Source organism: Mustela lutreola, chromosome X, assembly GCF_030435805.1.
Source record: "Mustela lutreola isolate mMusLut2 chromosome X, mMusLut2.pri, whole genome shotgun sequence".
In the NCBI taxonomy this organism is placed as follows: domain Eukaryota; kingdom Metazoa; phylum Chordata; class Mammalia; order Carnivora; family Mustelidae; genus Mustela; species Mustela lutreola.
The window spans coordinates 103,251,441-103,275,686 of NC_081308.1; the positions used below are offsets into that span (position 1 = coordinate 103,251,441).

General features: G+C 47.7%; 1 protein-coding gene across 2 annotated transcripts in view; it reads right to left on the bottom strand.

The window, feature by feature from the left end:
* Window positions 1-23,314, bottom strand: part of TMEM255A (transmembrane protein 255A) — a 49,535-nt gene extending 26,221 nt beyond the window's left edge. The window contains exons 1-4 of one of the 2 annotated variants that reach the window (XM_059158215.1): window positions 23,077-23,314; window positions 16,269-16,411; window positions 6,505-6,567; window positions 4,380-4,469 (exon numbers count right to left, since the gene is read on the bottom strand). In XM_059158215.1, coding sequence (XP_059014198.1) covers window positions 4,380-4,469; window positions 6,505-6,567; window positions 16,269-16,411; window positions 23,077-23,134 — 354 coding nt within the window. In that variant the 5' untranslated portion in view covers window positions 23,135-23,314. The remainder of the gene's footprint in view (window positions 1-4,379; window positions 4,470-6,504; window positions 6,568-16,268; window positions 16,412-23,076) is intronic. The other variant, XM_059158216.1, reaches the window with a different exon arrangement.
* Between the last annotated feature and the right edge of the window lie 932 nt (window positions 23,315-24,246).

Sequence of the window (24,246 nt, forward strand, 5' to 3'; positions counted from 1 at the left end):
GCAGGCAGGGGATGCTGTTCACTTTTGGGGTGATGCTAAACATCCCCCAAGGGGTAGGGGGCTTTGGCCACAAGCAGGCTAGGATGGGACAAGCAGTTTCTGCAAAGTGACCTGTAGAGTTTGGCCAAAGCACCCTCCCTCCTGTCCCCACTTCTCTCACCAATTTTAATAACCCTGGCGGTTGCTTTTCCCCACACATGATTTGCCATCTCCTGTTCCTGGTACCCCAGGACCTCCAGCCTCCCAGCCTCCCAGCCTCCCAGCCTGCAGCCCCACCGAGGACCCAGGACTTTCCATCAGCAGCTTCTACGTGAACCCTCCTGTCTGTCCAGCGTTGGTTTAGGCTGGAGTCAGGCTGGAAAGGAATGAAGGTTCTCGTGCTCGTACACAGCAAGGTTTATTTTCCATGCTTGGGAAGTAGCAGAGGCCCTTATTATCTTGAGAAAGGGGAAGCTTGATGTGCTGGTCACAGCCCTCCTGACCTTCCGGTTCTGCAGAAAGTGTTCAGCCACCAACTAAATGAAGACAGACACGTTCACACATGATGGTTGCCCACGTGCCGCACTGGGACCCCCATTGGGAGGTAGGAAAAAGTCACTCAGCTCAGGCTCGGCAACCTTTTTAATCTGAAGGGCTACCAATCCCTGAGTGAAGAGACAGAAATGAAAATTGCTTCATGAGCAATAGTGAGTGGCTACTCTGTGCCAGGCCCCCTCAGGGCGGTTCCCACCCATCGTTTCGTTTGGCACTCAGACGAAGCCTGAGAGGGAGGTTACTGTGACACAAAAAGGTAAAGTAACTTTCCCAGCTGGCTAATGGCCGTGTTATCGGGAGGGCAAGGGAAGGAAAATAGGAGACGGGAAAGAGAGAAGGAACAAGACACATTTAGAGGGGTGTGTAAGAAGGGTAGGTCTTGAGAGGAAATGCACACGCCCCCCCCCCAAGCCAAAGAACAGGGCAAGATGGCACTGAAGGACTCCAACAACTGAAAAAGCTGGCTTAGGGGCGCCTTGGCCATCACAGCAGCCAGAGCATGCAACTCTTGAACTCGGGTTGTAAGTTCGAGCCCTATGTTGGATGTAGAGATTACTTTAAAATAAAATCTTTAAAAAAATACATTATTTATTAAAAAAAAAAAAAAAGAAAAAGAAAAAGAAAAGGCTGGCTTTAGCCCACCCAAGCAGTGCTAGGGTCCAAAAGTGCCTTTCATTAAACTGGCCAATAGATATCACCATCTGTCAATCAAAACCTTCTTCCTCAAAACTCCCTAGGTGTCCGTGAGGACTGGCAGATATCAAAGGACAGATACAGCATAAGCAGGAAGGTTCATCCAGCCTTACCCCAAATCTCTGAGTCCAAAGCCCTACTGCAGGCCACTAACTCTAGGAAGTACTGAGGGCCTGGAGTCAGAGACAGGTAGGCGGTCATTAGAGGAAACTTCCAGTAAATATAACTGGAATTTTCCCCATTGCCTCGGACGGAGGCCAGTGATCAAAAATACATGAGGAGGATCAAGGACATGCAAGTCAAAACCACAAGGAGGTACCACGTCCTTCCCACCAGGATGGCTAGAATTAAACAGTCAGATAGTAAGAGTTGGCAAGGATGAGCAGAAATTGGAACTCTTGTACATACGCTTCTGGCAGGAATGCAAAATGGTGTGGCTATTTTGGAAAACTGTCTGGTAGGTCCTCAAAAGGGTAAACATAGTTACCCTATGACCCAGCAATTCCATTCCCAGGCATATACCCAAGGAAAATGAAAACATGAGACCACACAGTACATGAATGCTTACAGCAGCACTATTGGTAAAAGCCACAAGTCAGAAACAACCTAAATGTCCACCAGTGAATGGACAAACCAAGTGTGGTATATCCATACAGTGGAATATTACCCAGCCATAAAGAGAAATGAATCACATGGCGCAGTGCAATGAGCCCCAAGAATATCACACTCCGTGAAAAGAAGTCAGGTCACAAAAGACCATAATATGTATGATTCCATTAATATGAAAGGCTAATTAATGTAGGGAAATCTATAGAGAAGAAACAGTAGCCTAGTGGTTGCGTAGGGATGAGGGGAATGGGGCATAGGGAGGTGAGAGCCCAGACTATGGGGTGTTGAAAACCTAAAATTGATGTGGTGATGGTTTGCTTGTAACAGTGAAGATACTGAAACCTGTTGAATTGTACACTTTAAATGAGCAAATTATATGGGATGTGAACTATATCTCGATAAAGCTGTTTATTATTTTTTTTAAGATTTTATTTATTTGACAGGGAGATAGAGAGCACAAGCAAGAAGAGCAGCAGTCAGAGGGAGAAGGAGAAGCAGGCACCCCGCTGAGTGGGGCTCGATCCCAGGACCCTGGGATCATGACCTGAGCTGAAGGCAGATGCCTAACTGTCTGAGCCACCCAGGCGACCCAATAAAGCTGTTTAAAAAAATACACATCAGGAGTGGGAGGAGGAGGGAAAAGGAGGAAGCCATTTTAGCGCATGATGCCATCAAAATCTACTACAGGCTTCTTGGCCACTAGGCCTCTGTTACCATGGAGACTGCCTCGGAGTGAATACTTCTTATCAATGGGGATAATAATGTCTGCCCTACATATCTCACAGGATTGCTGTGGGTCTCAAATGAGATAATAGATGGGAAGGCACACTGAAAAGCTAAATGCGCTCCACAAAAACAAGGCATTATTGTTACGAAAATGGCTCCTGTTGAATGCAACATAGCACCCACGCTGGGATTGGCTGTAAGCTCACTAAACGAATAGGTGTGTACTCAGAGAGTAAGATGCAGAAATGCTAAGACTTGTTATGTGAAGGTGGTAGGCTTGTGGATGTCACAAGTTCCCCACATGTCATTTTTCTTCTTTCTAAGAAGAAAAAGATGAAGAAGATGGCTGCCCTCCGCTAAGATCAGAAGGATTGGGTCTGATATCAGGGCCTACATTTAAATTCTTGACCCCGAAAAGAAAACTGGGCCAAGAGCCTCTCTCTCCCACCCCTGACTCTGCCCCCTGCCCAGAAATGACCTCCTGAGTCACCAGTTCAGAAACTCTTTGTGGGACAGCACTGACCGCATGAGTTCCTCTAATCCTGGCCAACGACGGCCATACCTTCATACGACCATACTCAGGCCACTGCCTCAGGACAACCGGCACTATTTGCCAATATCATTAATCCAGAGAAGCTTCGGGTAATATAGGTTTGATCTAAATTGGCTGTTTCGGAAAACAAAACATTTCCAACTAGCTCACGAGATGTTTTCATTTTCTGAACAGGAGTATCTGTGTCTGTCATGGGGGCCCAGTAAGTTGCCGTGGCTTGCGTTTGATTTTGGTTTGTGAGCGATCAGGGCTATGCTATGACTGCCCTGGGACGTAGGCACTTTTGCTTTTGTGGGCCCCTCTCTCCATTAAAAGATAGTGAAAATTCTATTTTCTTTATTTTAATTATATCTAATGACTGCTTTGGTATAAAGACAAATATATTTATACGTGAAAACTTCTCCTTGACCTAAAAACTCATCCCTTTTCTACTGATTTGAAAAGAAATGATAATATTTATATGAAACCCTGGAAGTACCATGGGTCATAAGCACTGTGCCCATTGTGCCCAATGGAGAAGTCAGCCAGAAGGCAGAATAGTCTGGAATAGTGTGGAATGGCAAGTACGAAAAGAGGGGCAAGGGCTCCTGTGGAGAGCCACTAGGAATGCCCTGTACCCCAGGCTTCCTCAGAGAAGAGCCCGAATTTGGGTTTCAGGAGTCAAATGGCCTTTCTCAAGGCATAGCTTTGAGGATTTGGCCCTCAACTCCAGGACTGGGCTCTGAGTGGAAGCTTCTAGCCCTAGGGTTTTCTCTGGACCACAGTCACATCACTAAACACCAACCTCTGTTATAGGGACAGCAACGTTCAGGAATCTGGGAAGAGGTGACTCTGTGCTCAGGGTCTGTTCCTGCTGCTACTGAAACCTCCAAGGCGCTCAGAACTCATACGCCTTCCCGCTTCTCCCTACCTCTTTGCCCCCAGCATCCCTTCTAAGCCGTTCCCCGGCCTCAGTGCCCTTGCCTCTGCCTTTCCAAATCACACTTTCATGTCAAAGGTGATTCAGGGAAGCCTGTCCTGGCTACTGGAGTCCAAGAGAAATGGCTCTGGCACTTAGAGTTCATACCCCCAGCTTCGCCCCAGTTCTCTAGATGACTGGGGGTTGAGCGGCATCCTCAGCTTGACGCTCAGCGACTTGAGACAGGGATCCCATTTTCCCCCTCCTCTGGACCCGGCACAGCCCTTAGCACACACACCCTGCACACGTTCAGTGAAGTCTTGCTCTATGGCACGCTTCCTCTGACCCAGGGCTGAAAGTACTCACAATGTGTCTGGCAGCGAAGACCCCGTCGACGATGGCACAACAAAAGGCCGCAATCACACCGAAGCTGATAAAGACGATAGAAGCCACCAGCTGCGGGGGGGGGGGGGGGGGGGGACACAACACAGGTGTCTGTTAGCCTTCCACTCTTGCTGCTCCCGGTTACTACAGGACCCCCAAGAGAAAGCTAGCCAAAGGTGAACTGTGGCCGGTAGCCCCACGGGGGTGCTTTTTTTCCAATCTCTCAGGATGAGTGGGAGCCGGGGGAGGCTGGGTTAGGGGCCGCTGAAGGCATTTTTTTACATCTTTGGGGCAAGCTAAGAAATCCACTCTGTGAGTCTGTGAGCACCGGATCAAGAGGAAGCTTTGCTGATACCGAGCATACTGTCTGCGGAGGAATATTCTCTCCCTGTGGAGGAATTTGACTGTGTGTCCCTCCCTCCTCAGACGCAGAACGATGTTGCACCTTTGACATTCTCGTAGCCAAAACCCCTGCTTTATTTACTGTGGGGTTGGAGGCTCAAAGAGTGGAAGTGGTGCGCCCAGGGTCCCCATCCAGTCTACAGAAGAGCCCGGTGCCCACCAACCCCCAGGCCAGCATTCCTCTCAACCCCTCACTGTGGGTAGCAATGGAGATGGGGACGATTCTGAGTTCCCACACAACCCCACCTGGCCTTCTGCGTGGTTGAGGAAGGCACATTCAACTTATTAAGATTTAAATATCGAAGACGTCTCCTAAGGATGGAAGTCTCTGGAACCGATCAACTCTGTGTAGTACTTAGGAAAATTTTTAAGAAAAAGGTCTGCTTGCACCAGACGGCCCTATACTCTGATGATGTCAGATAACAAATTTCCCTAATAATCTGGCTTCTGATACAAGGGAGATAGCAGAAGCTGATGTGGGGGAAGGTGCTTCCAGGGCTGGCCGGTGGGGGTGGGGATAGGTGTCCCCTAAACCCACCATCTGCCCAGGGTCAATCCTCAGAAGGACACAGAATCAGTCCTTTTCTTCCTCGAGGTGTTTGTTGAGGGAAAAGAGCATGGCATTAAACTGCTCTCCAGGGCAAAATCAAATCAAAGTCAAAGCTACCCTAAGGTTCTCCTTCTCAGCAGGCTGGGAGGAAATACTTCTCTCCTTCAGGATTGTTCAGAAGCCTCTGCCCATCAATCTCACTTCACAGCGCTACAGAGAATTGGTAAATAATGGATGAACGCTGTAGTGAAATTGGCATTATTAGCTGTGCGATGATCAGCCCTGCAATTAAAACTCCCCCGTTATTTTGAATAATGTAAGCCCAGAGAGCAAACAGGACTGGCACTGGCGGGAGAGGCGGGGAGTCCAGGTGAAATGGAAGAAGAGAACGCGGAGCGCTCCCCTGAGGGAATTCCCCACGTTGCTGGGGGAGAACAGATGGTTGGAGTTCTCCTCCCTGGAGCTATTACATTATCTGATTAAACTTGCCGTTAAATAGACCCCATTATCAAAGTCTAGATGCCACAGAGGCTTGTGCTGGGGGAGCCTAATCAGTGCACCATCTGACCACTGTCCAGGCATCCTCATTTACAAGCGTCTACAACTGTAATATGCTTGTAATTCGGTCAGTGCCAGGAAATCCAGCAGCTTGCCCTTGTGGGCCCCCATTAGGACATAGAACCTCCTATTATCTGCTCATTCTGCCTTCAAACCTTACAACACACTTCAGTTTCAGCTCTGGGTAATGGGAATACGTTCGGTTGGCTCGCTGTTTTGTCTTTGGCGGGCCCATTTGTTGTAACTGAAGTCTCCTAGAGGGTAGTATCCTAAAAGGCAGGAATCCTCTGCAAAAACTTCCCACAGATTTATGCATCAGAGAGGGAGGAGGAAAGCAAAGGGCAAGATCCAGAATATTCTATAACTTTCACCTAAGGAGACTAACCAGGGCACCAAGGGAGTGTCGGGCAAGACGGGAACAAGTCCCATACCACAGGGTCACTTTAGAGTAAGTTCCTTGGTGGCTGACGAGAAAAGGCAAAAGGGCATTTTCTTCTGTGGCCTGACCTGGGAAACCTTAAGAAGCATGTTAGTTACTCATATGAATATTGAGCTTTTCCAGATGAAGAGTACGATTCCATAGCGATGAAAACTTACCATCTGCCGTTTGTTCTCAACAAGGTTTGATCCGATGATTCCAAGGAATGATCCAAAGCCGAGCTGCAAGGCAACATGGCAAACATATGGGAAGGTGATCAGCCTGCCCTGCCCACGCAATGGATGGGATTCAGGACAACGAACAAGGTCTGATACGACACATGCAGCTGTTACACAGATACGACGTGTTCAATAAGAGTATTTCTCCCACCATTTGTCCATCTTTCCTTGTAGAAACGAATCAGACCTAAGAAGAAACTCATGTGCCCAAAAACTCAAAGCAAAGGTCAACCAGAGCTTTTCAGAGTCTGCCTATTTCAATGTCAATATTTATTACCTAGCGCGTGACTGTAAGACTCAGTAAGAGACATATAATGGTGAAAAGCACACTTTATAGTCTGATATATATATATATATATATATATATATATATATAGAGAGAGAGAGAGAGAGAGAGAGAGAGAGATCATCTACTCTGATACATGGATTACAAAGTAAAGATTTGAAATAGCAATTTTTGATGCATCCGGCCCACTAATCAAACCCAGGAAGTGCTTTAGAAATCAGCAAGCACCTTAACCTAGACTTAAAAAAAAAAAACCTATTTTTTGAAAGCCTGTATTTGTGGCTGACCCACTGCAATTTATGTTAGCACTTATTCACCTCTTCTTCCATCTCTGCTTCATTTATGGACAGAAAGCATTCATTAGAGGGTGAACAGAAATGGCCGTGTAAAGCCCTAAAAAAACAATCTCCCTGTCTAAGTGGCTGGAATGATGGCTCACTGTAGCAGGTCCTGCTTTCCTCTCCCTTCTGCCATTAGTGGACTGAGTCAGCCAGGCTCAGCTGCACACAATCCCTAACCGATGGCTGTAGGTAGGGATAAAAATGGAATAAGTAAAAAGTGGTGAGCACGGACCAATAAATCTTAACACAAGCTCGGTGATGTAGTTACAGGTCTCTTTAGCCTCCCTGATGGGCCAGGTTTCCAGCTTTACCGTGGCTCACAGGGGCATCTATTTCCATCTGAGGCCCCCCATGCCTTACAGCTGAACTTGGAAATCTAATGGACAGAGGGCGGGGGGAAATGGGGTGGGGCAACGTGGGGGCACTGAGTGCTGGTCTCAGAAACCCAAGAATGAAAGGGAATGAACGGAAGGGATGAATACAAATTTCCAAGGACTCATTTGGCCACTCAGCCAGCAACACTTCTTGGGAAATAGATGCCGATGTGCACGAGAGTATATCCCACGCCCCCCAAGACTCTACTGAGAATATCCACACTCAACAGTTAAACTCCGCCCACCTCGCCGCTGGCTCTTATTTTAAATGTAATTTAAATGTCTTGTTGTAAAGTATACTGATTAAAACCTGGTTCTCGAACCAGCCTGGGTTCCTACCCCAGCTCTTCCACCTTTGTCTGTGGGATTTTGAACAGACAGATTGGCCTCCTTCAACCTCAGTTTCCTGATCTGGGAAATGGGGACTCTAGCAGGGGCTACCTCATTGGACTTGTGCAAGCATGAACCAGGAAGATACATCCCAAGAACTTAGCACAGTGCTTGGCACACAGTAAGTACTCAGTACATATTGTTCCCGTGGTTTTTACTATTTTTGAAGACATTTACCTTTTGAGCAGCTCTAACCTAATTTGAGCTGGAAAATTCTATCATTGTTTGCTCAATTTCATAAGAGAGCTTCATGTTTGCTCTTTCCCCTGCCTGCAGTATATTCCACAGCTTTTATTTTTCAGGAATAATTCCGTGACTAGTCTGTGCTTGTGCCATTCTGGACCACTTGGGAAGATGGAGAGAAGGTCGGAGGCAGCTTCTCACATGGAACTGAGTGGTTAAGTCTGAGTGGTTTATCAGTATCCGCAGCTGCTTCGCTTAATGTCTCCTGAACCCCAACAGCAGGCTTGGCCTTCAGATGGGAAGCAAAACGCCCGACATTCCAGGTGCTCTCAAGTAACTCCCTGATGGTAGTGGCCAGAAGAGGTGGCTGAAGCCTAGTGGAATTGACTGGAAAGACAAGGCACCTGGGACTTGAAGTCTCAGGTCAGCCAGTGACTTTATCTAGCTCCCTCCCTTTCTCTCCGTTCCATTCAAATCCACTCTGATTCATTTGGTTTTTTAATATTCACTAAATACTTGTGTCAGATAATAAGACATGACCTCTGCCCTCCAGCAGTTGGTAGTCCAATGAAGGAGAGACGGACCGTGGGTTAAGGCCACAAGAAAGGGATAAAATAGTGCTATAGGAGAAGATGATCATTCATTTTGTATTATATCCCTGGCCCCACTATCCGTGAACTGCGTGACCTTGGACTAGTCCTACCCACTCTGCGCGTCAGTTTCCCCATCTATACAATGGGAATCACAACTAACTACCACACGGGGCTGCCAGGAAGATGAAAGGAGATAAAATATGTAGTGTGACTTCTACTGGGTATTTACCCCTCCAAGACAAAAATACTAATTCAAAAAGATCTATGCACCCCTACATTTATTGCAGCATGATTTAGAATAGCCAAGATATAGAAGTAACCTAGGTGTCCACTGATAGACAAATAAATAAGGAAGACAAGGTGTATATACATGCAAGGGAATGTTGCTCAGCCATAAAAGGATGAGCTCTTGCCATTTGTGGCAACATGCACGGACCTAGAGGGTACGATGCTAAGTGAAATAAGTCAGACTGAGAAAGACAAATACCATATGATTTCACTTATATGTGAAATCTGAAAAAACCTAAACAAATGAGTGAACAAGCAAACAAAAAGTAGCATCAGACCTATAAATACAGAACACAAATGGATGGTTGCCAGAGGGGAAGGCGGTGAGCGAAGGGGAGTGGGAGATACAGGTTCCCAGTTATGGAAAAATAAGTCATGGGAATGAAAAGCACAGAGTGGGGACTATAGACAATGGTATTGTCCTAGCATTGTATGGGGACAAATGAGAGCGACACTCGTAGTGAGCAGAACATAATGTACAGAGAAGTCGAATCACTATGTTGTACACCTGAAATTAGTTTAACATTGTGTGTCAACTATACCCAAATTTAAAAAAATTTTTTTAAATTAAGTGTGTGTGGGGGGGGTACCTGGGTGGTTCAGTCAGTTAAGCGTCTGCCTTTGGCTCAGGTCATGATCAGGGGGTCCTGGGATGGAGCCCCAGTGGGGAGTCTGCTTCTCCCTCTCCTTCCTGCTCCTGCTCTCTCTTGCTATCTCTGTCTCTCTCTCTCTCTTTATTTAAAAAAAAAAGGAAGTATGAGGTGTGAGTCGCATAAGGTAGGATGTTAAATAAATGGTAGTTCTAAGACTTCACAAAGGAGGAGGCATTTTAAATGGGGTCAAAGATAGGTAGAGTTCACCAGGCAGGGAACTATAACATCTTTTGAGTCATGGCTGGAAGAACTCACTCACCTGGATGGCAGGTTGATGAACTCACCAGTGTTGCTAAAACTACCGTACATTTGAAACACATCGAATTTAAAGAAGCATGTGTCCTCCATTTTGGTCACAGTAACGCTATGGAAGTTTACCGGAGCTGATGCCATTCCCATTTGATAGACAGGAAAATGGCGGCCGAGAGAACTGTATGGACTTATCCCTGCTTACAGCAAGTTAATGACAGGGCCAGGACTAGTCCACAGGTCCCCTGACCAACAGCTGGTGTTCTTTCAGCCACACTGTGCTGCATTTGTGGTGTGTTAGTAGAATAGTGCCCTTCATCACTGCCCCTCCCTCTCCAGGAAAGAAGTTCCCTGCAAGGAGGGAGTGAAAAGTCCTATTTGAGGAAGAGCCGAGGGGTTGAAAATTAAAAAGGACAAATCAACAGGACTTCCAGAAAGTGGGCAGTTGCTTCTAGTCAACTGTTTACTCTCCTGAGGCCTTGGAAAGGAAAGCTCTGTGGTCACCCCTTAAGAACTGCATGGAATCATGGGAAATGCAGACCTTTGGACCTCCATCTTGATTCCCCATTACCTGAATAAATAACCAATTTGCTTTGTTTTGGCTGCCCTCCACTCATTGAAGAAAAAGTCAAACCATTAGAAATCAAAGTCAGATTTAAGGGCTCTTTTTGGACTGGGCCCTGTAACTTAGGCTGATTCCCAGTCATTGCGGCAGACACCCAGCTCTGACGCTCAGAAGGATTAGTCATTTAATACATGTTAATTGGACATCTACTATGCAGCCTAGCACTGTGCTAGATCTGTGATTTGGAGGCCAGAAGTTGGGGGGCAGGGTTATGATACCATGATCAAAGAGACCCAACGTCAAGAAGCTGTAATTAAGTAAACTGGTCCACAATTTCTTCCCATAATCCTGAAATCCACAAAGCTGTTAAAACCAAGATTGTTTTGTTTTGTTTTTTGGTAACTAACTTGGTGGCAAAACCTTGGACTGATGCGAGATTATTTTATAATCTTTATCTACTTAGTATAAAAATTCATAGTTTATTAGAGAAATATGAAGGAGCTGCTTATGGGGGGGGGGGGTTCTTAAGACCTCACCGGGATGTTAGATAACATAATATATGCACTGTCTTATCTTTCTCAAATTAAAAAAAAGTCTACATTTTCAAACACATTTGGCCCAAGGATTCAGATAAGGGATGATGGACCTGAATAAATAAAGCCAAAGAATATGGTGCAACAGATGCCATAAAGGGGGATGTAGGTATTATCTGGAACCATGAGTAGGAGAACTCTATGGTAGGGAGTTCAAAGATGGTAGACACCACTGTGGACGCCTGGGGTTGAAAAAACGTCCCAGCCATGTCTTGAAGTTGGGATAGAACAGAACATCTGGATCAACAGAGAGAGAGAGCTGAGGGAGAACATTCCAGACCAGGGCAAACAATGAAAACCACAGCAACAAGGCAGAAAAACCCAAGTTGTGTTCAGGGCCAGGAACTGACAATTTTGGCAAAAGAAGGGGAATGGGAGAGCAGGCCAAGGGCACCTTCAGTGAACCCTGAATGACAATGGTAAGGAGGCAACAGGGAGCCAATGACAGAACTTGCCGGCATTAGATATCTGATTGAGCAAATCCAGATTCGAGTCTCATCTTTGAAATGGACTTCTAAGGTAGGAACTTTTAGAATGATCTTATATTTTAGAAATATTTTTAACAAGAGGTAGACAAAATTTCTGCCCAGTCCACAACAAACCACAAAATCCCCCTATCCAGAGCTTTGTACATTTCCTTAGCAGTCAATTCTTTTAATCTACACTTTGTTGGATTTAGCAAGGGTTCTCACATGTGAAGCTCAAGCCACACTTGCCGAAATAAAGTTTCTGGGCTATTGCCTCAAATGATGCCTGTTGTCTCAGTCTCCTACTCTCCCATGGTAACTCTGATACAATTTTTCAATTCACACACACACACACACACACACACACACCTTGGAAACGGGGCTGAAACTCTTATTTTTTATTTTATTTTTTCCTGAAAGGAACCCCAGGCTGGTATGGGCCTTAACAGTACGAACAACAGCTGGGGAGAGGGTACAAGAATGAAAGGATTTCCACGCTAATCAGGTGGCCAACCCCATCTTGTGGGTTGCTGGGGAAACACATTTCAAGGCTTCATTCTCCTGGATCTAAGGTTAAAGCGTTACAGAGAAGGAGCAGGCTCTCTCCCTCTGGCCCTTTTCAGCTTTATACAACAACAACCAAGCCCCCTGTTTTTTTAGGTCTCCGCTGCAGAAAGCTCACGGAAAACTCTTCAGGAATGGAATACGTCTCGAACATTCGAGGACAGTAAAAACCATGAGCCAGTTTGTCTTTATCGGTTTTCATTTTTTTAAAAAATAGCAAAGTTCAGCTTGTACAGATCCACACGTCTTTAAAGATGCGTGTGTGTACGTGTGTCTTAGGATGATGGTACCACATTCTAGCTCAGAGAGAGTGGGTTAGGCTCGATTTTAACTCACCTCACTGTACAAAGGCATCTCGCTTGGCAAAATATATATGCCCTAGAAAAGTTTCACCTGAGTTTAAGCTGTGCAAATATAATTACATTTTAAAATGCCCGAAATCTCAATATTTAAATGGATTGCATGTAAGGTAACTCTTCTTTTAATCTAATAACAGCTCCCTGATTTGTCTGTTTCAAAAATTTAAATTCTTGTGTACTGTTAACACATTTAACCAGCAAATTAATTGGAGAGAGCAGAAAGGAAGTTTAGGATGATAGTTAACCCCAAAACAGCAGAGTTCCAAGTAGCCTGATATTTTTCACATTTCTATACAAGAATCATTTATATTTCAAGTGACCAATCTTAAAATACTCTACTACGTTCATTCAGGTTTTATGGCTGAACATATTTTAGTTCTTAGGTTTTAGTTCTCCCGGTTGTTGCCGGTTGACTCAAATTAGGTTCTCCTGGGGCTATTATTAAAATGCAGATTCAATGTGTATTACTTTCTCAATCAAAAGTTAGCTCATCAAAAGGAAATTCAGGTTCCCCACCCCTACCTGAACCTCCTGGATCAGATTCTCTAGGGGGCAGGGAGCTGAGGTCTGCATTTTCCCCAGCTTCCCCTGCTCATTCTTATGCACACAAAGGTGGGGAAACCATTGGCTTAGAGTTTATATAGTACCTACCTCTCTGATAACCAAAAGATTCGATTAGTAAAAGCACTCCATTTCTGGATAAATCTGGATTTCTCAGGCCTGGGTGGTTACTGTATTTGTTACCACGGGATCTGACCTCAAATGCATTTTTCCGTTTTTCAATCTGCAATCTTCCCCATTCATTTTCGATAATTAAAACCCATTTTAAAAGAAACAATCTACAGGAACTCCCACCTTTTTTAAAGGTTAAACCGTGGGGGCACAATGTCCTTTAGGGATGGTTCTTCTCTTAACATTTCTATGTTAGCTTTTAGTGAAACACACACACACACACCACTGCTTCAGCTTCCTGGCTAGCTGAACATCAGGTACCCGAATAACAACAATCACAACAATCACTCGTCCTCCTTCCTTTGTTAATGTACTCTAACCTAGCCACCCATGGGCCCATATTCTACAAAGAAGGTTCACAGTCACCATTCTAGAATAGGAGTTCCTACTCTTAAACGACACAGAAAGCACCTTTTCCTCACCCATGAATCTTGGCCCGAGCATTTGCTCCTCCATCAGAAATATTCTACAAAGCGCAGCTACCTGAGGCACGCAAAGTCATACAGACCCTATATAAATTGCCTTTCCAAGCCACCAAAGTGCAATCTTACCTCCCCTTTCCTCCTCACCGCCCACCCCCCTGCTTGTGTTTAAAAATAAAACCCAATTCTGCTGACAACTGGCTTTCTTGCCTCACCACAGGAAGTGGACTGGGTGAGTTCTCATATCACATGTTTAACAGAGGGCACTGAATGGTGTCTGCGGGACACCTGCCGTTGGCCGGGGGGGGGGGGGGGGGGGGAGCCCTGCCGGCCCAAGGGCCAAGAGTGGGGAAGGAACTTACTGGGCAGCCTTCAGCTCCTGGGAGGTGGGAGGCCCAGCCCGAGTCTGGCTAACCTGGGCAATTGAGGAGGCTGACTGTGGAACCCATGGCCTAGGCAACCCGCGTCAGGCTTGGTCACTCACAGTGCAGGCTTGTCAAAGGCATCCATCTTTAATCCTTTCCTCTCCCTTGACTTCCCTCTCCAACCCCACCTCTCCAAAAAAATAAAAAGGAAAAGAAAAAAGAAAAAAACCCAACAACACAAATACATCTGACCTCTTTGCTGTACTTTAAAAAAAAAAATTGTTCTAAACTTCCTTCCCGCTCTCTACAATTAATTGAAAATTATAATTGGGAAGTCATACGATTGCTAGTGAAATATGACCCAACCTCTAGAGTTAGGCTTTTGGGTTCAACAAGCAGTATGTGCTGATCTGAACGACGTTCATGTTTGTTTTTGTTTTTCTTTTCTTTTCCCCAGATTTATTGAGGTATAAATGGAAAATGAAAGTGACTATGTTTAAAGTACACAACATGACAATCTGGCATAAAATGAGGTTTTTGTATATTAAGAGTCCAGGGGTTTCCAGAGCGGATTGCGTGCGCCCCGGAGATGGATGAATAAAGCAGTCCACTGATCTATGGAAGAAACTACCTGAACTCTCGTTTCCCATTTATTGTTTATCTAAAATGGTAAAAAAGAAATTAAGCCTTGCAAATTTTCAAGAAACACTGTCACTGGCACCCCTCCCCCACCCAACCCTTGTGAGATGCCAAGGTGGGCTACCTTGCCAGGAGGAAAGCAAGATCCTAGCAGCGACCAGTTGTTGTTGATGGTGGAGCATTTAATGTGTACTCGGATCGTGTGATCTAGTTTTAACTAAACCAGTCCCTACAAAATGGGCAAGTGTTTTGGAAAGGCTCCTGCTAAGAAAGCACAAATTAAAGATGACCCTAATAATGTAAGCAGAAGCAAGCCACAAGAAAATGGCAGAGCTGACACTTCTTTCAGGATGAGCTTTTTGTCAGCCACATTGTGGGACTGACGTTAAAAAACAAGGATGCCACCTTATACGGGGACAGATGGCAGCGACACTTGTGGTGAGAGCAGCAGCATAATGTCTAGAAATGTTGAATCACTATGCTGTATGCCTGAAAGTAACGCAACATGGTGTGTCAACTCTACTCAAATTAACAAAAAAATCTTTAACTAATGCCAATGATAATCTAGTCATATCTGATATGTAGGCCCAAAACATTCAAAATCATCTAGTAGGGTATTTCAAATAAGGATTTATAGTCACTATCCTTCACGTTCATCCTTTGAAATTTTAGTGTTAGTATGAAGGTATTAAAAATTGTTTTTAATCTGGGACGCCTGGGTGGCTCAGTTCGTTAAGCGGCTGCCTTCGGCTCAGGTCATGATCCCAGCGTCCTGGGATCGAGTCCCACATCAGGCTCCTTGCTCCGCAGGGAGCCTGCTTCTCCCTCTGACTCTTCCTTCCACTCTGTCTGCCTGTGCTCGCTCTCATTCACTCTTTCTCTGACAAATAAATAAATAAAATCTTAAAAAAAAATTGTTTTTAATCTAATCTTTGGATTTCCATTTTTGTATGTTTTAGGAACATGCCTAAAACTTACAAATGAATAAATACATACATTTTAGAAGTAAATATTCCACATATCTTTTCTGATAGCAGTGTAGGAGTACTTTGGAGACCAGTGCTGTCAGTCACAGAGCACCAAGCTGTCCTAAGATTTTAGGAAGATCCGGGGAGCCCCGGAGAAAAGGACCTTAGGCTAAGGTTAACACTGCTAGTTAGTAACCTCTCCTAGACCGGAAAACCAAGGTCCTAAGGAATGAGGTGCCTTGCTTGGGATCAACCACTATTCTGGACAGAGCCCCAATTCTTCTGATTCTCAGTCTAGTGCTCTTTTTTTTTTTTTTTAAGATTTTATTTATTTATTTGAGAGGCAGCGATCACAAGTAGGCAGAGAGGCAGGCAGAGAGAGAGAGAGAGAGGTGGAAGCAGGCTCCCTGCCGAGCAGAGAGCCCGATCCTAGGACCCTGGGATCATGACCTGAGCCGAAGGCAGAGGCTTTAACCCACTGAGCCACCCAGGTGCCCCTCTAGTGCTCTTCTTAATGGGCCCAGAGTTGCCTCTCTAAACACATATAGGGAAACCTCAAGGAGGAAAAACTGAGCAAACACTAGAAACTCAAGCAGAATTGAAAACCGTCAGAGTAGAACCTGAAAGATGAGCCAGAAAGCCACTAAGACCTACCTATGCCTTTTATACTTACAATAACTCCCGGGTAATAACCTCCGACGGTCACATTCTGGGTCCTGGTGGTGGCGGCAAGGCCCACCGTGAGAATTAACACGGACACAATGAGCAAGGTCACGGTGACGTAGATGGAGTTTCGTTTCCTTCGATTGAAGGCTCCTGAAAGCACACAGAGAAGCTAAAATTGCTCATTTCGGCCAGAGAAGGAATGGACTTAAAGGAAAAATCATTAGGAAGGTCTTCCTTTCCTACTTCAGCTGGTCGCTGGGGTTATCTCTGGGGAGAGGAATGACTGGGAAAGGATGGCATTTCAGGTTTTTTGCCATGGTCACGTGCCACGTTTATAATTTAAAAAAAACAACAACAACAACCATATTTCCATTTGGAAAATGAACAACAGAAGAAATGTTACCAGTTCCATAGAAATGAAACAAAAACAAATTTGGGGGCTTTCAGCATTCTGTAAAAGATGTGTCATACCTACTTAGTAGAGTGTTTTTTTAGGCTAAATTGTGAGGTGTATGATAAATGGGAAGTGTGCGTGTGGAGATATTAAATGAAAATATCTTAAAGCCAATATGCGACCAAGGAGGGTTTTTTCATAAGCTGGAGATAGGAAATTTCATTTTCAGTGTAAATATCACAACCAAGCCAGGTACTGGGATTTTTTTTTTCATTTATTTCTGACATTTGCCACCTCATGTATAAACTTTAAAATGGTGTGTTGGCAAGATCTGTCACATAATAAATGTGTGTAATAAAGTAAGTGTTTGGAGGCCATTAGTCCACAAAGATATGTATCAGGGGAGGTAGATGGGGAAGATTATAACTTATACACATTTAGGCTTATGTGAGGGTGACATAAATATAAATGACAAGAAACCCGTTCCACTCAGTGCTTATCAGACACGATAGCGCAAACCAATATTTTTTTTTGAAAACAGGCTTATTAAGTCAGATAGAAAAATGGTATCTAGACTCACTTTTGAATTTAATTAAAAAAAAAAAAAAAGGAATCGAGCACCGCCCCACACTCTGCCTGCATTTCTGTGGCTTGGGAAAAGGGACTCACAGCGGGAAGTACCAGGCATGAGTTCCCACCTAGGAGTTCTGTAAACAGAAGCAAAGGGGGGGTTGGTGGTGGTGGGAGAGTCCAGTTCTCTAGCGAGAAGGATGAAGCAGCGGGGAGCCTTATGATGGGGTTGCCCACCCAGGCAGCTTGAGTGGCATTTATGGGCCTAAAGAGGCCACTAGAATCTGCTCCCAGGACCTCGTCATTCTGAAAGGCCTCACTGCAGCCTCGAGGCAGCAGCCGCCTTTGAAGCCGCCCAGACTGCACCATTGGGAGGGAGGGGAGAGGGGAAGAAGAAAGGGGGAGGGAGGCGAGACAGCGAGCGAGACCCAGGCCAGGTGGGGGAGGGAAGGGCTGTGGCCCAGCCCGCACAGCCCACAGCCGCTCTGCCCTCCTGGTGTGGACGCAGAGTGCCAGGAGTGCCAACCCTGGGTTTCAGCCACCATCCATCTTGTCTTCCCCAGTGCGGGGCCCTGCCGAGGGCTCCAAGGGAGGTGGGAGGGGTTGGCGGTCTCCCCTGACGTCAGCCTGGAAAGTGAGGGACATGACTCATCAGGGTCATTTCTAATGCGATCCCGTTCTGAGACTATTTCACATTGAAATGTAGACGTTAGCCGGAGCAGTTATAGGTACCCACAGACTATAAAGAGCCAGACCTCGACCTGGGAGCAGAGGTGGGGAGAGATGGGAGATGAGGCTCCCCTCCAGTGGGGCCTGAGTCCAGCCTCCATAAAGGACCACTAGTGACACCTGTGACATCAGGGCCCTTGGTGAAAGATGGCTGTTTGGGATGCAAATGGCAAGCTGACTGGTCGAAACGCTGGGAGCAGGGCTGGGAGAGGCGGTCTGGAGGGGTGGGGCAGGGGAAGGGGGACCCAAGATTTATTTCCTGTTCACCTGAAGCTTAGTTATCCTTTGTCGGCATCTGCGGGGAGGGGGGCGGGCTAAATGAATGTCTAAACCAGGGGCTCCGAGTCTGTTTGATGATGGGTGCTTCTCGGTGAATCTGCGAGTTGGTTTCGCAGAGGGCTCTAACCTAAACCTATCAACATCGCCTCCGCATTCCACCTGCCTTCTCCTCTGTCTCTCACCCCATCTTAGTGCTCCCCTGCCTCAAATGAACAAAAGACAGTGAGGGAACATCTGGAGACAACAAGGGTATCTCTGTGACACCAAAAGTGTCTCAACACCTCACACGGAAAACACACAACTTTAGAGACTAAAGGGGGGCGGGGGAGCGTGTGTATGGTCTTTCTAATATTTTCCAGTATCACTCACCTGCTCTTTCCCTGCCAAGTGGCTTTAAATCCTATTCACAGCTCTTGGGTCTCCTTTGCAAATATCACTCTAGCTCTTAAAAGCACAGGAGCCAGGTCAGAAAAGTGACTCAGCAAACCACATGGTGTCATTTGAAAATCTATTTTTCCCCCCCTGCTTTAGAACTTGAATTGAACATCCAGTCAGTTGAGAAACTCGGGCAAAGATCCTACAGATTGACAGGGGCCTTGCCTCCGGATGGGATTTGCTTTGAAAATTCCTAAGAAAACTCTCTCATCACTAGGTTGAACAGCTTTTCCCTGTCTCCTTCGCACCCTCCCCCAAGTCACTAGAAGGAGTGTAATTGTGTAAGATAAAATTATTTCTAGTGGCACCTGGGGAGCTGACCATCATAAGGAATCCTGGAGAGGGGGCCGAATGCTTTTAAAAAGTGAAGAATCACCTCTCCATTTACCTTTAGTGTCAATTCGACTTAAAAGTCACATCTACTTAGAATAAGACACACCTGTTCTCTGAACGTGTGGCTCAGGCTTCTAGAAGGTAGCTCGTTGTGTCTGTTTAGGACATTTTCCTGGTGGTTGTTTCGTTTTAGAAGGGAGCCCTATTATTAGGGCACAATTTGGGGCCTGCCTTAGATGTTCCCGTGAACGCAGGAACATCTGATTCTGATTTTGTCTAGTTAGTCAACCCACCAAAAACCTCTAGCCGATACGGTAAGGTGCTTAAACAAAGCTGGAGGTACTTGAAAAGGGTGCCTATCGCAGTGTTTGATACCTAGCGAGCAGTCAATACTTGTTGAATAAACAAGAGGCAACATATCAGAATTGTTTCCCTTCTAATCAAAAAGACGGTGGGGGTTGTATGAATAAATATAAGCTGTGTTCGTAGAGATGATTTTTTAAAATAGGGCACACCTGACGGGGTCCCCAGAACTAAAAGGCTTCTGGTCACCTGGTACCACACACCCCCAGTGTCTCTCAACTGGCCTGCCTACTTGGCGCCCAGGACATTTCTGTTTAAAGGACAACAGCCACCCCTGCAACCAACAGCAGTGGGAGAGTCTGAAATCCCGTCACTGGCATCGCCTGCCCCCCCGCCTGCCCCCCTCTGCCCCCAGCAGCCTCCCTGCAGAGCTACTGCAGCCCTCCCTCTCTGCAGTGCCCCACCCCCACCCCAGATTCCCCGCGACGCTCTAGAAGCACCCAATTATTTGCTGTCTCCACCCTTCCAGATACAGCCTGGTCCCCCCCCCCCTTGGTCAGAGTCCCCACCCGCACTGCAGTCTTTGAATGTGAGTCCCTCCCTTCCTCTAAAACCTGCTCAAAACTCACCTCCTCCAAAAGTTTTTCTTCCCAAGCCTACTGTATTATAATCGCTCCTTATTTCATGTTCCAGAGTCCCTATATACTTTGCTCAGTACACATGTTAACTGTAACCGCTACGATCACCGTTGTAATTGTGGGTCTGGTACACAGCCCGTATGATAAATCCAGCTCCAGGATGATGTAGCTGACAAGAAGGAAGGTGTGGGCTGCCAGAAGGTGGGATGACTGTCTCTGCTTACTCATGTTTTACCTTGTGCGTGTTCTTGATTACCCCCTTGATTATAGGGTATAATGGCTATCAGAGTGCAGCCAGGACAAGGGCCCAGTAGCCTGTCCTGTACACTATGTTGTTGATGACTGGCTAATTTGGGGGGCTCCTCTTTTGAACCAATTAGGCTTTGCTTACCTGAGTCAGCTTTGCCACACAAGGAGGGTCCTGGGAAGTCCCAGCCTCAAGCAGCTGGAAACAGGTGGCTGCCCACACAAGAGCCTCAAGACTCTGCCAATCTCCCAAACATTTCCTTAAAGGTGCTGATATCCCGCACCGCCCCCGCCCCTCCCCCCTCTTGCAGTTCTTTAACCAGAGGCGTCCAAGGCCGCTGATGAATTGTTATTGGGAGGAAAAGAGGGCCCCGCTGTAGCAGAGGTGCCTCAGAGCCTGGGGGCGGTGTTGCAAAAAGGGAGGCGGGGGTTGCTGGGAGGGGGATGTAGGGGCGCTGTTCAAATGACCATCTTCATATTGCCAAGTGCCCCTCTGCTCCCAGCCTTGTACTAACTGCTCATCCCCAGGCAGCCAGCTAACGTAGTGTGCAGGCACCCTGGTGCAGTCTGTGTCTGTGTGTTTTAAATGTTATTGTTTGGGCTGCGGTTGTGTCTTGCCTGTAGGGGGGAATCCCCTCAGAAATGCCGTCCCTTGGGGGCTGAAACCCTAACCCCCACCTCCACTTCTCCTCCCCCGCCATGCAAGGGAAGGTGGCGTTGCCAGAGCTAAGTGGGAGTCGCTCCTAAACAGCCTAGACGCTGATTCAGGCCTGGGTTGTGCGGGCCCCGAGCCAGGGAACTCCGGGGAGACTCCCCTGTCCAAACTGTGGAAACCCAGGGTTACCACTCGACTCAGGAATTTGCTAGTGCCCTCGGTCTGCGGACTTTACAAAGCGGGAGGCGTGGAGCAGCCTCGCGCGTCTGTAAGGGCACTATGATCCTCCTCCCGCAGTATCGAGTCTGGGCTGGGCGAAGCCCACTCAGCTTCTTGTTGCGTAGACTTTTCGAGAAAACGCAAGACTAGCCCAGGGCCCCTAGGAACCCAAGAAAGAACTCTCTTCGTCTTGCTCCCCCAACCCACAGAGCCGTGTGTCAAGCAGCCACATTTAAAGCCCTGGACCCCTAACCCGTCCGCTCCCCTACAGGCAGACGGCCCAGCGCTGGAGGCCCGCTTTGCAGGTGGTTGTGGCCCGCCGCGGGATTGCGCGCCGCGGGCGCTCGCACTCTCCCCCCACCCCCACCCACCTTCCCCGGCGCAACAGTCTGGCGTCGGGGAGCCAGGAGCTGCGCTGGCGCCACAGCTGGCCAAGGTGAGGAGTGCATTCCGTGTTCCTGTGTGCGCGCGCGTGCGTGTGTGTTTGTGTGAGTGAGTGAGTGTGTGTGCGTGTGTGTGTGTGTGTGTGTGCCAGCTTGTGTTAGACAGCTGGAGAGAATCTGGTACTGCTGGGTTCTGGATTCGGACCCAAGTCCTTGGCCTCATTTGGAGCACGTTGCAAATAACTAGACCTTAAAAATAATAATAGTTATAAAAAAATTCTTATGCTGAATATGCAAAAGCGTTGAATATACGGATCTTCCCACCACCGGAGAGATGACACTTTCTGGGGCCCCTCCGGTGAACGAATTCTGTTGAGATCCAGTCTTACGCAGGCAATAGGGAGCTCACATAGGGGGTTCAACCCTCCTCCCGCCCCCTCCTCTTGAGATGTTCCCGCAAATTCATCGGAGACCTAAGCAGATTGGATAGCAGGAATTCTGGACGGAGGAAATTTGCAGAATGTAAAGTATGTTGGCAAGAGATAATCCGATTTGGTTAGAGTGTGTCCGAGGCGAATTTTAAGATTAGGTGGGATCATGGTTTGACAATCCCCTCCCGCTCTCCCGGGCTCCAAATTAATTTCTCCGCCCAGTGAAATCATAGGGTTTGGGAAGGTGCCTAACAGCTGAGGGGGACTGGGTTTGTGTTTTGTCTCTAACTACCAAAAAGCAGCTTCGAGGGGCAGCCAAGTTGATGCCCAGAGGTAGCTGTCCCCAGATGTGATGAGGAAAAGTGTTGAGCCAAATCAGGCTAGTGGGTCCCCCCTCCCCCTCCATTCCACCCCGAGAGAGAAAGCGCGACTTCAGAAGATGCGCGGGCTCGCTCTGGCTCTTTCTTTCTCGCGCTCTCACTCGTCCCCCCCCCTTTTTTTCCACACTCACGCATTTTTATTCCATGCATTTGGAGCAGAATAGGAATCAAATTCAAGGAATGTTGATCCTGCTGCTGCAGATGGCAGGGCTGGGCTGTCTTGAGTGATTCCTTAGGAATTCCCCTCCCGCCAGCCCCCCTCCTTTCATCTCCCCCCACCCCCTCCCATCCCCCAGGGTTGCGCAAACCCCCCCCCCCTTCAGCGAGGTGCAAGTCCGCCCCCCCCCACCACTGCAGCTCTGAATTTCTGGGCACCTTCGACAGAACTGGGAGGGGGCAAGGACTCTGCTTCTTCTAATGTCGTTAGTCGTGAGCTCTTAGAAGTGACAGGGACTTTGCAAAGAGGGAGCGTCGGATGGAAAGCGAAGGCGCAGGTTGCAGGGAAGTGTTTTGATTCCCAGACAGCTGGAATTTACCACTGGCTGCAAGTCTGTCGGCACACGCACACAAACACGCACACACCCGCACTCCGGGGCAGGGATACTCCGACGCAAGCTTGGCGCTCGCATCTCCGCGCGTCGCCCCCGCCCCCCGCCGGGCCGCTCCCCTGGGGCTCTGGTAGGCGACCCAGACGCTGGGGTGCGCGGACCCCTACCTAGCCCCGCTTCCCGGCTCCCGGGGCGGCCCGGCGCTCATAGTCCAGAAGGCAGTGCACTCACCCCTAGCTGCCGCCGCCCCTAGGAAGGGCGGCTGGACTTACCCATGGAATCGGGCAGGGACACGTCGCTGGACCGCTGCTGAGTCAGGGACTGATGCATGGTGAAAGCTGCCCTGTGGCCCCGGCCCCCGAAGCTGCTTCACGCGCCCCCGGCTCAGGGCGCCCCGCAGAGCATCCTACTCCGCGGCTGCCGCTCCCCGTCCCTCCGAGAGCTGAGAGAGACTGCCTCTGGTTGCGAGCTGCAGCCCAAGTGCCGCCTCCCCCGCCCTTCCCCTCTTCTCCCTCCCTCCTCTTCTGCCTCCCTCTGCTCCGGGAGGCAGCAGCATTGGCGGTCCGAGCAGCGGCGTGCGCTTGCGCAAGACCCCCCCTCCCTCCCCCCTCGGCCCCCCCATCCTAGTTATCCACCTCCCAGCCTCCCAAGCCAGACATGGAGCCGTTTTAGCCCCTTGGGGCTCAGGGCTGCGCAGAGAGAGAGAGGGAGGCTACAGCCTGGGGCCAATCGGCCTTCTCTGTAGTTTGGAGAGAAGGTCTTGGGCAAGCGTCCTGTTCTAGGATTTATAATTGGGGTAGGGGGCAGAGTCAGAGGTTCAGAGCTGATGAATACACACACACACACACACACACACACGAACGAGCGCACGCGCGGGGGCACACACACACACACACACACACACACACACATTTGTGCAGGTTTGGTCTTAGTGCTTCCAGAATGACATAATGGAGCTGGAGATGATCCAGAGAAGGGCCACTCTATAATCAAGGGGATGGGGGAGGGGAGAGGGGGCTGCCATATGAAGACAGATTAAACAAACGCAGACTCTTTAGTCTAGAAAGATGAAGGCTGGGAAGGGATGTGACCAGAGTGTATAAAATTATGCAGAGATGGAGAGAGGGAACACAGCCTTATTCACCAGATCTGAGAATTCTAGAACCAACAACCCCCTAAGAGCTAGAAGGAGATTCAGCTAAAGCAAATACGACTTTGCATCAGCACCATTCCAGTCTGTGCTTTGCTCAAGATGCTTTTAGGTCAGGGGTCTCGTTTTCTCATCGCAGCAGCCATGCAAGGCAGGAAGAGGAAGTATCCATAATCCCATTTTACAGATGATGAGACTCAATTGCAGAGAAGGCACGGAAATTTTCCTGTAACCACTCAGCCTGTAAGTGGCAGAGATGGGATTTGAACCTAGATCTGTTGGACTCCCAGGT